Genomic DNA, 13,080 nt, shown 5'->3' with positions numbered 1-13,080 from the left:
TTCTGTCATATATCTTGTACATTTCCAGCTTTTATTACATCTCTAATGACTTATCACCCAGGAGACATCATAAATCCTAATCTTCCTTTCTAGTTATTCATTGCTTTCTAAGTAAGTCTTTGCATGTCTTTATTTAACAGTAGAGTGTGTGGAACAAATTGATGTCTCACCATTACATAGCATTAACTTTTTTTCCCATGGCGACAAGAAAAACTAATGAAGTGTTTATGATATATGACCAGCCTACTCCTCTGAATATTAAAAGAAAATGAGGATGGGGAAATGGACAACAAATATAAAATGTGTGTTGTGGAAAATACTCTTTATAAACACAAAGCAAGAATCATACACTCCTGGAAATGGAAAGAAGAACACATTGACACCGGTGTGTCAGACCCACCATACTTGCTCCGGACACTGCGAGAGGGCTGTTCAAGCAATGATCACACGCACGGCACAGCGGACACACCAGGAACCGCGGTGTTGACCGTCGAATGGCGCTAGCTGCGCAGCATTTGTGCACCGCCGCCGTCAGTGTCAGCCAGTTTGCCGTGGCATACGGAGCTCCATCGCAGTCTTTAACACTGGTAGCATGCCGCGACAGCGTGGACGTGAACCGTATGTGCAGTTGACGGACTTTGAGCGAGGGCGTATAGTGGGCATGCGGGAGGCCGGGTGGACGTACCGCCGAATTGCTCAACACGTGGGGCGTGAGGTCTCCACAGTACATCGATGTTGTCGTCAGTGGTCGGCGGAAGGTGCACGTGCCCGTCGACCTGGGACCGGACCGCAGCGCCGCACGGATGCACGCCAAGACCGTAGGATCCTACGCAGTGCCGTAGGGGACCGCACCGCCACTTCCCAGCAAATTAGGGACACTGTTGCTCCTGGGGTATCGGCGAGGACCATTCGCAACCGTCTCCATGAAGCTGGGCTACGGTCCCGCACACCGTTAGGCCGTCTTCCGCTCACGCCCCAACATCGTGCAGCCCGCCTCCAGTGGTGTCGCGACAGGCGTGAATGGAGGGACGAATGGAGACGTGTCGTCTTCAGCGATGAGAGTCGCTTCTGCCTTGGTGCCAATGATGGTCGTATGCGTGTTTGGCGCCGTGCAGGTGAGCGCCACAATCAGGACTGCATACGATCGAGGCACACAGGGCCAACACCCGGCATCATGGTGTGGGGAGCGATCTCCTACACTGGCCGTACACCACTGGTGATCGTCGAGGGGACACTGAATAGTGCACGGTACATCAAAACCGTCATCGAACCCATCGTTCTACCATTCCTAGACCGGCAAGGGAACTTGCTGTTCCAACAGGACAATGCACGTCCGCATGTATCCCGTGCCACCCAACGTACTCTAGAAGGTGTAAGTCAACTACCCTGGCCAGCAAGATCTCCGGATCTGTCCCCCATTGAGCATGTTTGGGACTGGATGAAGCGTCGTCTCACGCGGTCTGCACGTCCAGCACGAACGCTGGTCCAACTGAGGCGCCAGGTGGAAATGGCATTGCAAGCCGTTCCACAGGACTACATCCAGCATCTCTACGATCGTCTCCATGGGAGAATAGCAGCCTGCATTGCTGCGAAAGGTGGATATACACTGTACTAGTGCCGACATTGTGCATGCTCTGTTGCCTGTGTCTATGTGCCTGTGGTTCTGTCAGTGTGATCATGTGATGTATCTGACCCCAGGAATGTGTCAATAAAGTTTCCCCTTCCTGGGACAATGAATTCACGGTGTTCTTATTTCAATTTCCAGGAGTGTATTTGTGGTATCAAGATAGACTGTTTGATCTATTACTCTTATTTTAAAAAGAACTGTACATTAAAAACCCCCTTTTACACTTTTCAAGAGACTTGAGAAAGTGGCATAAACTGCGGGAAAATGTAAAATGTGGGAAATGACTTTTTTTAAGTTTTCCTGCTTATGTATGGAGCCCCCTTTCCATATTGTAGTTTTTTTTTTATCATATGTGAAGATAATAGGCAACAAAATACTCATCAGGGAATGTTTATTATTTAATAAAGGTTATCTGATTTTAGTGCTATGTTTAGCAGGTGACATGACATTCACCAACACATTAGCACAACAAAGTGCATTAAAAGTAACGCAAACTATGCGGCCGCCATGTTGATCTATTGCAAAGCTAAAGTGATGCAGTGCATACTGCGTTAAAGATCTCTGAACTGCACCATTTTTAGTGTAACTTTTCTGCGAAACTGATGTCAGCAGATGTATACAGTACCGGCCACTTATCTTGCTGCTTTTGATTTTTTTATATATAGGTGCATGAAATATTGTAAAGTGTGTTAAATATGGCACTACACTACAGATCAGTCTGTCACTGAAGCCTTTGTTTCGCACTCACTGGTTTAGTCAGCTCCCAGCCAAGCTGACACTTTCAGATCAGTGTAGACATCATGGTTACCATAGAGATCGTTGTGTATCCACAGTCAAGATTACAGGGGAGGAAACCATACTACACTTAAGTATTTTAAGCACACATTTAAGAAACATTAATATGCAATTTATATTTATTATACTGACCTTTAATTTGATTGGTCTATAAATGCGATGTGAACAAATGGGTACAGTAGTTACTACTTTTTAGCATAAATATTCAAAATTGTGGGTTGTTTTAATTTTGTCTGATGAATTTTTTCAATGTGGTTTTCAAGTTCATGAACACAATGGAAAACTCTGTCATAACATCTGCAGCTGAAATGTATTTTTTAATTGTTTCCACTGCTGCATTACCAATTGCAAATGAGGTAACCTCATTGTCCTCATCACTATCACTGTCACTGTCTCTTTCACTTCCTGCATTTTTTTGTGTGTGAAAGTCGATCACCTCATCAACAGAAACACTCTCCACAGTGACAACATCATTGTCAATGTGTAAGAAATCATGAACTGGATGCTGCAGCTGCAGCTTTTCCCATGATGAAGCAAGCAGTTTCTCACCGTTGTCACTAAAACTCACGTCTGGTGCGTCAGATCCATTTCTATCATCGGCTTCGATGAATCCCGCTTTTTGGAAGCAGTTGGAGATGGTGGCTGCCATAACTTCTGTCCCTGCCTTCGCAATATAACGCAAAGCATCTAAAATTGGTGCTTTAAGGGAGGCTGGGTCTTCCCCAACTTCCATCAAAGTTAATGCCTTCTGCACAATTGCCTTCCTATAGTGTGTTTTGAAGGCGTGGATTATGCCCAAATCTAAAGGCTGTAATTTGCTTCTGCAGTTTGGTGGCAGAAACTCTAATTGCATGTTATAGGGCACTGTAGTTCGTTGATAGTGTTTTTATGTTTTTAAAACACCGTGGTTTTTATTGCCTATCACAAATGTTTAATTTTTTTGGAACCATCCACGTTTGTGCCTAACGTTACTGTCTCGTGAACTTTACTGTGTTTACCTCTATAGCAGTTTTTGCCTTTAAAAGCAAGTGTTTTATTTGGCAATATGCTGAAAAAGAGATGTTTTGTCAACATTGAAAATATCCTTCAGTTTATGTTGTTTCAAAAGTTCTTGTAACCTGCCACTTTGCCATTCCGTAACAAATTTTATGTCCACACTGCTTTCTTCTCCACATACAGCTTTATACACTATGTTGTACCGCTTCTTGAATCATATCTATACACCGATTAGATGCTGCAAACTCCTCAATCCCAAGTACATTGGCGACTATCAGTGCCTTTTCGTGTAACATCACACCGTTTATTGGAATATTCTATGCATGTGCTGCCTGAAACCAGTTCTTCATAATTTCTTCCCGTTCTGTATATTTTGAATAGCTGGCATACTTCATGTTTTTATGGAATTTGGCCCACTGTTGCTTACACTTTCCAAAATAGAGTCCTTGTATTCCTAAACTCTGTGCTAATGCAGCATGTCCCCCACAGTGAGCTTCAACTCTTTCCAGAATTTTTACCTTTCTTCCATAGAAAGGGTTTTCATGTCTCTCTTGACAGTACCGGCATTTCCCATCTCAAACTGCGACAGAAAACAACAACGTGAAAGAAACAACTAACAACAGACTTCGATCACTTCACACAAGGCTATGAACACACTATGAAATACACACAAACACAAACTCTTCGCATGGCAGTTGTTGAGAGTAGCTGTGTCGACTGAAATAGACTCATTTCGGTTATAGGAACAGGCTTGTCAGTGATGCCAACATTGTCAACCTTAGATAGGAAACAACACTGTACAATGCATATACGAACCATAAATTAAACTAGCAAGTTACAAATACTGGGAAATGGGTATCCTCTGTATGTGATCATTACCACAGGATGAAATTAATGCCGAAACAGTGTGGATACAATAAAGTAAGAGTACTACTAATTGTAGCACACAGTACTGACAGATGAAGTTGGTATCGACTCAAAACAAATGAATGTTCCTCAGAAGTTGCTTCTATTGAAACAGTTACTCCCATCAGCCACCACACCAAGTTGTGGTTGGCAGCGGCAGAATATGAATCTGGTGCCAAGAAAGTTAACAATGTAACGTATGTAAACACTACTTTAAGGCAAACGCAGTGTCTGCATCATTTTGTGTCAATTTCACCAGTTTTTTCCCTCCACAAACATTGTTTTATGAAACATAAATCGCGGGAAAATTATTGATATGTTAACGTAAAAACAGGTGCAAATTAATGTTGTGAACATAGGAAATTTGAAGAGAGTGATAAAAAAATGTTAATCGCAGGAAAATGTTAATTACAGGAACCTAAAAGCGGGATTATACTGTACTTCATTACAAAACTATTCCAGTATCTTGAGGTGCAGTCACAGATATACTCTTGCACTCTTAATTTAATTGATTCAGTGCAAATTTCCATTATCTTCATTTAAATGTTATTATAAGAAGGATAATTTTTGTTCAACAGCATAACACATTCATTCAAAACTCTCGATTTTATTGTAACTATCGTGTAGTTAGTTTATTGATAAAATAAAACACTTTGGTCACATAAAAACGTATGAAGCACTCATTTTTTCTAATGCAGCATTTGTTTGTGAAGGGAGGAGGATGTAACCATTGTTCTTAGAAACCATGAAGTTGTGATGGTATCTTCGTTCACCCTTTCTTGTTGTCCCCATTGTTTAAACTGCTAGCCGCACTAGGTTTATCTTTGTCGTAGTCCCAGTTCTGCTAAAGGCTTTTGGTAAATTTTGGCTACTAATTTATGCCCAGGTCTTGCTGTATCTTCATATGGTTTCACACATTATTGATTATTTTTCCATATCCAATTTTGATAAATAGCAACAGAAGATTATTGCAAAAAGGAATCATCATATTATTGATGTTAGATTGATATGGCTGTATAAGAAATACTGTTGCTAATTCACATCTATCTATTTACCCAACAAATTCAGCCTTATACTTAATGAAGAAGAAGCCATCACTATTGTTGGTTTTTTTTTGGCAAAGCGAAAAGTACTTGGTCTGGCAGTGGAAGACAGTTTACTAAACCCAAAATATATTCATCCATAGTTTTTACAGTGAGTATGTGTCTGTCCTGAACTGCAAAATATCTATGATTGCATTAACCTCTTTGTAGGACTCTGAATGTCTTTAGGTGAGTGAAAGGTGGATGGAAGTCATTCAAAATCTGATGAATGGGATGGATAGTCCACTTGTGAAGGATGTATAGTTCACCAATTTTGCCACTGCTAAAGCATATTCATGGGCAGATGTATTGTCCTGATAATAGTTTTATTGCATTTTGCAATCCAGGCTGCTTTTCATGTATATTTTGATTCAGTTGGTCAAGAATCATTGCATATTATATCCCATTTTTTTACCTTTAAATGTGATATGCTGCAGCAGCTTATAAATTCCCTGTATCGGTAAGCATTTGTGCGTGTGAGGTGACCTTGCTGCATAACAATTGATAAGAGAACAAATACAACCTATTGTGAGATGAGACAACACACAATTAAGCAAGTCTGAATTCAACAAAGAGTTTTATGGTTGCTTGTTTTTGAGTACATGCCAGTGCAGCAGCAGTTGTTAATGTGGAGTCTTCAGGTGTTCTGAGTTTTACAGTCGCATGTGAGAAGAAAATTGATCAGTAATTCACAAATAGGAAATATCATCAAAGATTGAAGCAGTCATACGAGTTGAAGTTTCATTCGAATCCCTTGGCATGATTTTGTCACTATAATTCAGTAATATCCTTCAACAAGGGATATAATAAATTAACAGAGGCATGTTTATCTGCTGTGCTTAATGAAATCCATCCTACCACTCAGTAAATAAATCTGAAAATGAAACAATCCCTCGTCAACAGGGATAGGAGTAATTATCAACAAAGTGAGCAATTAGAAAGAACCTAAAAGTTATATATATTGAACCATTGTGTCACATAGTTTGCCTCAGGTAATCAAACATTCAGTTTTGGTGTAAATGTTGCATGTTGTGTTACATGTATACTGATGATCCATAATACTGCATTTACCCACTTTTAAGACAAGATTTTTTCCAAAATTCACATTTGAAAAATACTGGGTCATCTTATATTCGCAAATTAAACTACTATTGCTTGAGGTAAACATTTTTACTCTGTTTAATAGGTTAATATAGGGGTAATCTTACATTTGCTTTCGGTATTGAGGTTTTGTGCAAATTTTTTGAAGAGTTCTGAATGGTAGAGCTTACCAAACAATACTTTCATTCAAATACACTCCAGATTTCTCGGTACATAGAAGCTCTCGATACAATATCGCTCTTGCTCGAACAATCACATGACATTTGACTCACAGAACTATTGCCGTGGAGGGATATGTGAGAAACTATGAACTAGGCACTACTACAAGCTAATGCTCTGTTTAAAAAATCGATAATTTTGTGACGCACAGGAAGAAATAAGATTAAATTCTATCAAATCACAAACTTTTCTTGAATTGGAATAAGTTTGCAATAGAAGTTCTCTTGCATGTATGGATACCTTATACCTACATTTATCCTCTTTCTTAAGTAAAGGAACATTCAAAGGCGAAAATCTTGTTCAAAAACTGTTTCATGATTCTGAACTGAAGTCAGTATTTTATTTGGTTATCAGGAACTAATGTTTTGAGAAGTGCGCTGCAAATGAAAAATTCAGCAGCTGTTCACATATTAGAATACTGGAGGAAAACATTATGAGCTTTTAATCAGATTCAGTACAATGGTGACATTCGTGTGAAACGAGAAAGGAAATTAATCCAGAATTAAATGTGTAACAAAGCAAACAAATCACATTAAATTGACTGCAGTTGTTATCAAGAGAATGGCTTATAGGGAAAAACTCATTGTGGAGATAGTACTAATAGATGACACTAGATCGCAGGACGAGTGAAATTTCAAGAATTAGACTGAATCATGATTGCGGTCTTTTATCTATGTATTAGTTGGTGTTGTTACGTATGACCTGCACCATATAAGATATTGCTGTCCATGTTTCGCTGTTGCTCGATCGCAGCACTATGGAAGGCTTAGAGGGGAACAGTGACACGAGCTTAGGTAAGAACTATAGTGAGGAGAGTGGTGAACTGGTAGAAAATTTGGTTGTGCTGCCAACCTTGGGAATCTACACCGAATACTTTAGCTTTTTATGAACATCTATCATGTTTGAACTGCAGTTTGCCTGAATCCATATGTACTTGAAATTGAATTGACTTTAAAATTGAACAGATACTCAATAACGACACGCATTTCTGCAGGAGATGCTAAAAATTGAGACTGGGGTCGGTGAGATACTTCCATGTTTCATGCAGCAATGTTGTCAGGCACACCGTGAGGTATAGCTGACATGATAGGGGGTGACAGCTGCTGTTTCTACAGAGCCAATGGGAGAGTGCAGGTAGACAATACGTTTTTGTAGCAAAAAACGTTGTAACATCCTCACGTTAGTATAGAAGCTAAATCCACTGTGTGTGTGGGGGGGGGGGGGGGGGGGGGGGGGGGGAGAGCATGCACAATATATTCTGAGGAAACAGCCAAATTTTTGTGACTATGAAGACATAAGTTTCACAGCTGTTCTGTCAGGGTGGTGGTGGTGCTGATTAAAAATAGTGGTAGCTCAGATGACAGGCTAAACAAAAAGGACAGTGAAGATAAAAATTAATGCAAACAATTTCATTTTGTTTATTTTATTTCTCCTTGTATTATCAAAATATAGACAACCAATAAATGGTCTAAGTTTAGAATAGGTATAATGGTAATGTTTTCAGCAGATACCTTACATCAATAAAAGCTTATAATTTTGATTAATCAGAGTATGTTAAACAATATTTTTTTCTCAAGGAGCCTCTTAAAAAAGGGGAGGGGAGTTGTATTATCTTCAGAATCGTCTCATACTCAGATAAATATGATACTTCATATAATTATTAAAATTATTCTCCATCTTATTCCATTTTATTATCTTCAGATAATAAATGCTTATATTCATTTCAACTTGGCTGGATGATATCACTTATAATTTAACAACCAACAAATACTTTCTCACCAGAGTACAAAGTTGTTTGCTAATTGAACCAAAGATTTCTTCAAAACTGTGTTACTAATTAATGAAACCAAGTACAAAGCCATTTGTTGCAAATGTCAAAGAATAATTGACAGTTCCAGAATAGCCCATATTTAGCAGTTATATTAAGAAGCAATATGAAACTGGCTGACCTCATGAAATCACTGTTAAGGAAGGTCGGTAGGAGAGAGATTTGTTGGAAGGGTTCTGGATAAGTGCTGTACGTCTTTAAAGGATACAGAGAAAAAAGGGAATAGCAGTGTGTCTTTTGCAAAGTATCTGTTACTCACGGTTTCATACTTGCAACAAATTTTGTCTTCTTTGTAACAGTTATGGACCTTTGGTAAATAATTGGAATGATTTTCTTAATTTTGTGTGAGTAATACTTACAAAAAAGCTTATTTAACTGAAAAATAACTCAAACATAAATTATGTATTAGTATCACATTCAGTTACAAAGTTGTAATTAGGTTAGCCACCCTGCCAGTAAAATGGCAAATATGAACAAATGCAATACAGGTCTGAATTTTAAGCACATAAGACAAGGCTTATTGGTAAGAGGAGAAAAAAGAAGGAACATGAGAGAACCCTACCAGGAATAATAGTTTACTGGGAATGCGAGTCAGAGAGAAGTACAGTTGAACATATGCAACTACATTGTGCAACAGTTCTTTCCTACTTCCTGATTTGTTCCCACATTGTAAGATGCTCTGTCTTTGTAGAAGACAATGAGAGCTTAGGATGGGGAGAGAGAGATGCTCAAAAACGCATGTACCAGAGCACATGCATGTGTGGGAATTGTTTATAGACCTTTGGATGTCTCCGAATGATGATTTTCCCTCCCCCCTGCCATTTTATGCATCACACACACACACACACACACACACACACACACACACTGTATAACAGTCAATGCAGTTTGTTTCACCCCCCCCCCCCCCCCCAATGTTTGCGATTTGTAACTGGAGTCAGCCCAAACATATACTGCTCGTCACGTCTGTCAAACTACACCCAGTGTCGATGGAAAGTGTCTTTTTGTTTCCCATGAGAACCCATATTATTTTTAAAGCTGAAAGTGGTCCCAAATTTGTCAAGTGCATTGTTTGTTTTATTGATATACTCCAGCTGCGACTGAGTAGCACTGTGACATGCCAGTAGCAGTCACTGTGGGCCAGAGCAGTGCTGTCACTGTTGGAGTACTGGTTATTCTTTTCGTTTCAGTGCCCCTGTTAATATTGCATTATACTAAGTTGGGATGCCTCTGTCGAATGTGCACGTAAAATTCTGCATTAAAAATCATTTTGTTTGTAATGGGAAATGAACACTTGCTTTTACATGACGTAATGAGCTGTGTTTGTTTCAGTTGACTCCATTTACACACTGCAAACTGAAATTGCAAACATCTGCAGAAACATAAGAGAAAATGTGCATGATGACTTTTAGAAGTGACACCCGGTGTGTGTGTGTGTGTGTGTGTGTGTGTGTGTGTGTGTGTGTGTGTGTGTGTGTGAGAGTGTGTGTGTGTGTGAGTGTGTGTGTGTGTTTTTAATTTCCACCTCAACTGTGGATTATAGTACCTGTAAGGAAAATCTGAAGTGAAATGTAGCATTATATGACTCCCTCTCTTTATTTTAAATTAATTATTCAGTAGAAAACAAGGTTTTTATGCCAGTAAATGACATCGTCACATTGTCACCATATCTGTGTTACAGATAGCTCAGACTGATCCATTGCTTTACAGGAGCTTCTGCAGGTCATTATACAGCTTACACAAAAAATCCAAGGACAAATGAATGGCACTATTACAATGATGACATTGTAACTAAACAGAAACCGCAAGAAGATGATTATAGCAGTGCATATATATTGTTCTACCAGAAACAAGGTAATTGGTTTCTAATATTTTTTTCTGTTTATTACAGCTCGTGTGAAAACTAATGCGGCCAATATTGTATGGCACTTCTGCTTGTGGTACTCATTCGTACAGATGCTGAACTTTTCGAACTGGATTTATAATTTGAGACCATATAACCAGCCAGATAGGGTAACTTACGACCACTGTCTTATGATTTCCAGTGTATACGTTTAAAAATGTGTGTGGTGGGGGGTTCACAACTCCTCCTAAACCATGGATTTATTCCAACCAAACTTGGTACACACCACTTACTATCCAAAAGGAAATACTGTAGGTGTAAGAATAGGCTACCTCCCACTGGGATGGTGATGGAGGTGACAATGGAGTGACATAAAGAGATGGACAGGGGTGAGGGACACAGAGAGGAGGAGGAGGAGGAGGAGGCGGAGTAGTTTGAGGAGGTGGACAGAGAGAGGGACCATCTGCTATGAGGATGGAGGAAGGAAAGATGAAGAATAAGGCAAGGGAGTGAAAAGCATAGCACAGATACTTAATCAGTTAGCACCAGTAAACTCCACTCCAATATTTTAAAGAATCAAATTCCTAAATATTAAACATTATCTCTTCCAAACTGTGTGTCTTAGATTGATGTAATTCTGCAAATACAGTTGACAGTAAAAACTGATCACAGGGAAAATGTCTTAAGTTCCACAACAGGCATTATTGGCAAGTACAGCTGCATCACAAATTGTGGCAACACTTTCGCTCTATTAAACCCATATTGGATTATAGTGGCACATATCAGCAAGACGTAACATATACGGCATTCAAAATTAATACAAATTAAACTTTATACACAGAAGTGTAGGATGTCGATAGTAATAGCAAAATACGTAGCAATTTGACTGGCAGTGCTTGATGCGGTCCGAAGGAGATGTTGGAGTCGCTGTGCAAGTAGTTCACAGTTGAAGTGCCTGGTCATCACTCAATGAGTCGGAATTTGGTTCTGCCATCTGGCCAACGTTCTTCATGTCCCTGTTGTGGTAGGTGCCAACAGCCTTTCTGTGGTCGCTTCTCTTATCTTGATGAGTAAAACACTGGTGCATGTTATTTGTAGTCCTTAAGAGAACTGTTGTAGTAAAGCTGACAAAAATTGTATTGCAAAACTCAAAAAATATTCAACAAAATTTATCTTAGTTATTTTAACATTTAGGGTGCTGGTCTCGTAGGTAGCTGCCATTACTTGTGGACTGGTTAAAATATCTGTTTTTACTTTAAGTACATGTATTTTGATGTTGCTAGTGTTAAATCTTGAATATACTGATGAAATTTCAATTTAACAGTAATCATCACAGAAAAACTGAAAAGGAATCCTAATATTCAAATATGCAAGCAAACATGAGCTTTCTGGTTACATTCCTTGTGCACCCAGTTCACATCTAAAGAAACACACATGTGGTTTCAAACATATTTTTATGGCTTCCAGAACAATCTGTTAGGTTTTCAAGCTTTGTAGATGACAGCAAAATTTTGTGTTCATAGCGGAGTACATTGTGAGTGCAAATTGAAACATGAAGATATACATAGGGCCAACATTATATCCACTGGATTCTTATACTGACATTCATTTGCTGATGTAACTGAAGGAGAATCCTTCATGACGACACATTTTATGAAAATAATAAGGCAAACGTATGCAGCAAATCACCTTCAAAAGATTATAGAATTTTCAGATGTCATGTAATCTGAACGTCAAGAAAAAATTAGTTTTAATTATCTGTAGGCTCATTAAGAGCTTCATAAATAATTTTCTCCAAAATGTTTCTCGTCGTTACTGCACATTTTGAACACACAATCAACAGAAATATGCACAAAATGTACAAAGTCAACTCTAACATCGTCTAATGTCTACAAAGCAAGAGAATACCATAGGTTTCAAAAATGATGAATTGTTAAAGTCATACCACTGCTGTCATCTACAAAGCTTGAAGACCTAATAGATGATTTTGGAAGCCATAAAAATATGTTCAAAACTACAGAAAATCATTGTAACTGGTGTTATTAATATTACATTCTCATTTCCCACAAGCGCCATATTATTACATCGAGCAAAAATCAAACAATGGAAAATCCAGGACGGAAAGTAACAATACCAGAGAAGGAAAGTTGCTACTCACCATATAGTGGAGATGCTGAGTCGCAATAGGCACAACAAAAAGATTCACACAGTTATAGCTTTTGGCCATTAAGGACTTTGTCAGCAGTAGACAGACAAACATACACACACGCGTGCACACCACACATTCACGCAAACGCAACTTGCACACACGTCTGCAGTTTCAGAGAGCTGAAACCAGACTGTGAGCAGCAGCACCAGTGCATGATGGGAGTGGTAGCTGGGTGGGGGTAAGGAGGCGGCTTGGGCGGGGAGGGGGAGGGATAGTATGGTGGGAGTGGCGGACAGTGAATTGTTGCAGTTTAGATGGAGGGCAGGAGAGCAGGTGCGGAGGGGGGAGAAATAAAAAGAAATTAAAAGACTGGGTGTGGCAGTGAAATGACGGCTGTGTAGTGCTGGAATGGGAGCAGGGAAGGGGATGGATGGGTGAGGAGGACGACTAACGAAAGTTGAGGACAGGAGGGTTACGGGAATGTAGGATGTATTGCAGGGAAAGTTCCCACCTGCGCAATTCAGAAAAGCTGGT

General features: G+C 39.4%; 1 protein-coding gene across 5 annotated transcripts in view; it reads left to right on the top strand.

Moving 5' to 3' along the window:
- The window catches only part of LOC126416192 (uncharacterized), a 206,723-nt gene that overhangs the window by 171,108 nt on the left and 22,535 nt on the right, over positions 1 to 13,080 (top strand). For 4 of the 5 annotated variants that reach the window (XM_050083777.1, XM_050083779.1, XM_050083778.1 and 1 more), the window contains one exon: positions 10,265 to 10,408. In XM_050083777.1, coding sequence (XP_049939734.1) covers positions 10,265 to 10,408 — 144 coding nt within the window. Of the gene's footprint in view, positions 1 to 10,235; positions 10,409 to 13,080 lie in introns of those variants that run through there. The other variant, XM_050083781.1, reaches the window with a different exon arrangement.

The sequence above is a fragment of the Schistocerca serialis genome, chromosome 8, assembly GCF_023864345.2.
Source record: "Schistocerca serialis cubense isolate TAMUIC-IGC-003099 chromosome 8, iqSchSeri2.2, whole genome shotgun sequence".
In the NCBI taxonomy this organism is placed as follows: domain Eukaryota; kingdom Metazoa; phylum Arthropoda; class Insecta; order Orthoptera; family Acrididae; genus Schistocerca; species Schistocerca serialis.
Note: the sequence above shows the minus strand (reverse complement) of the source record. Positions and strands in the feature narration are given on the sequence as shown.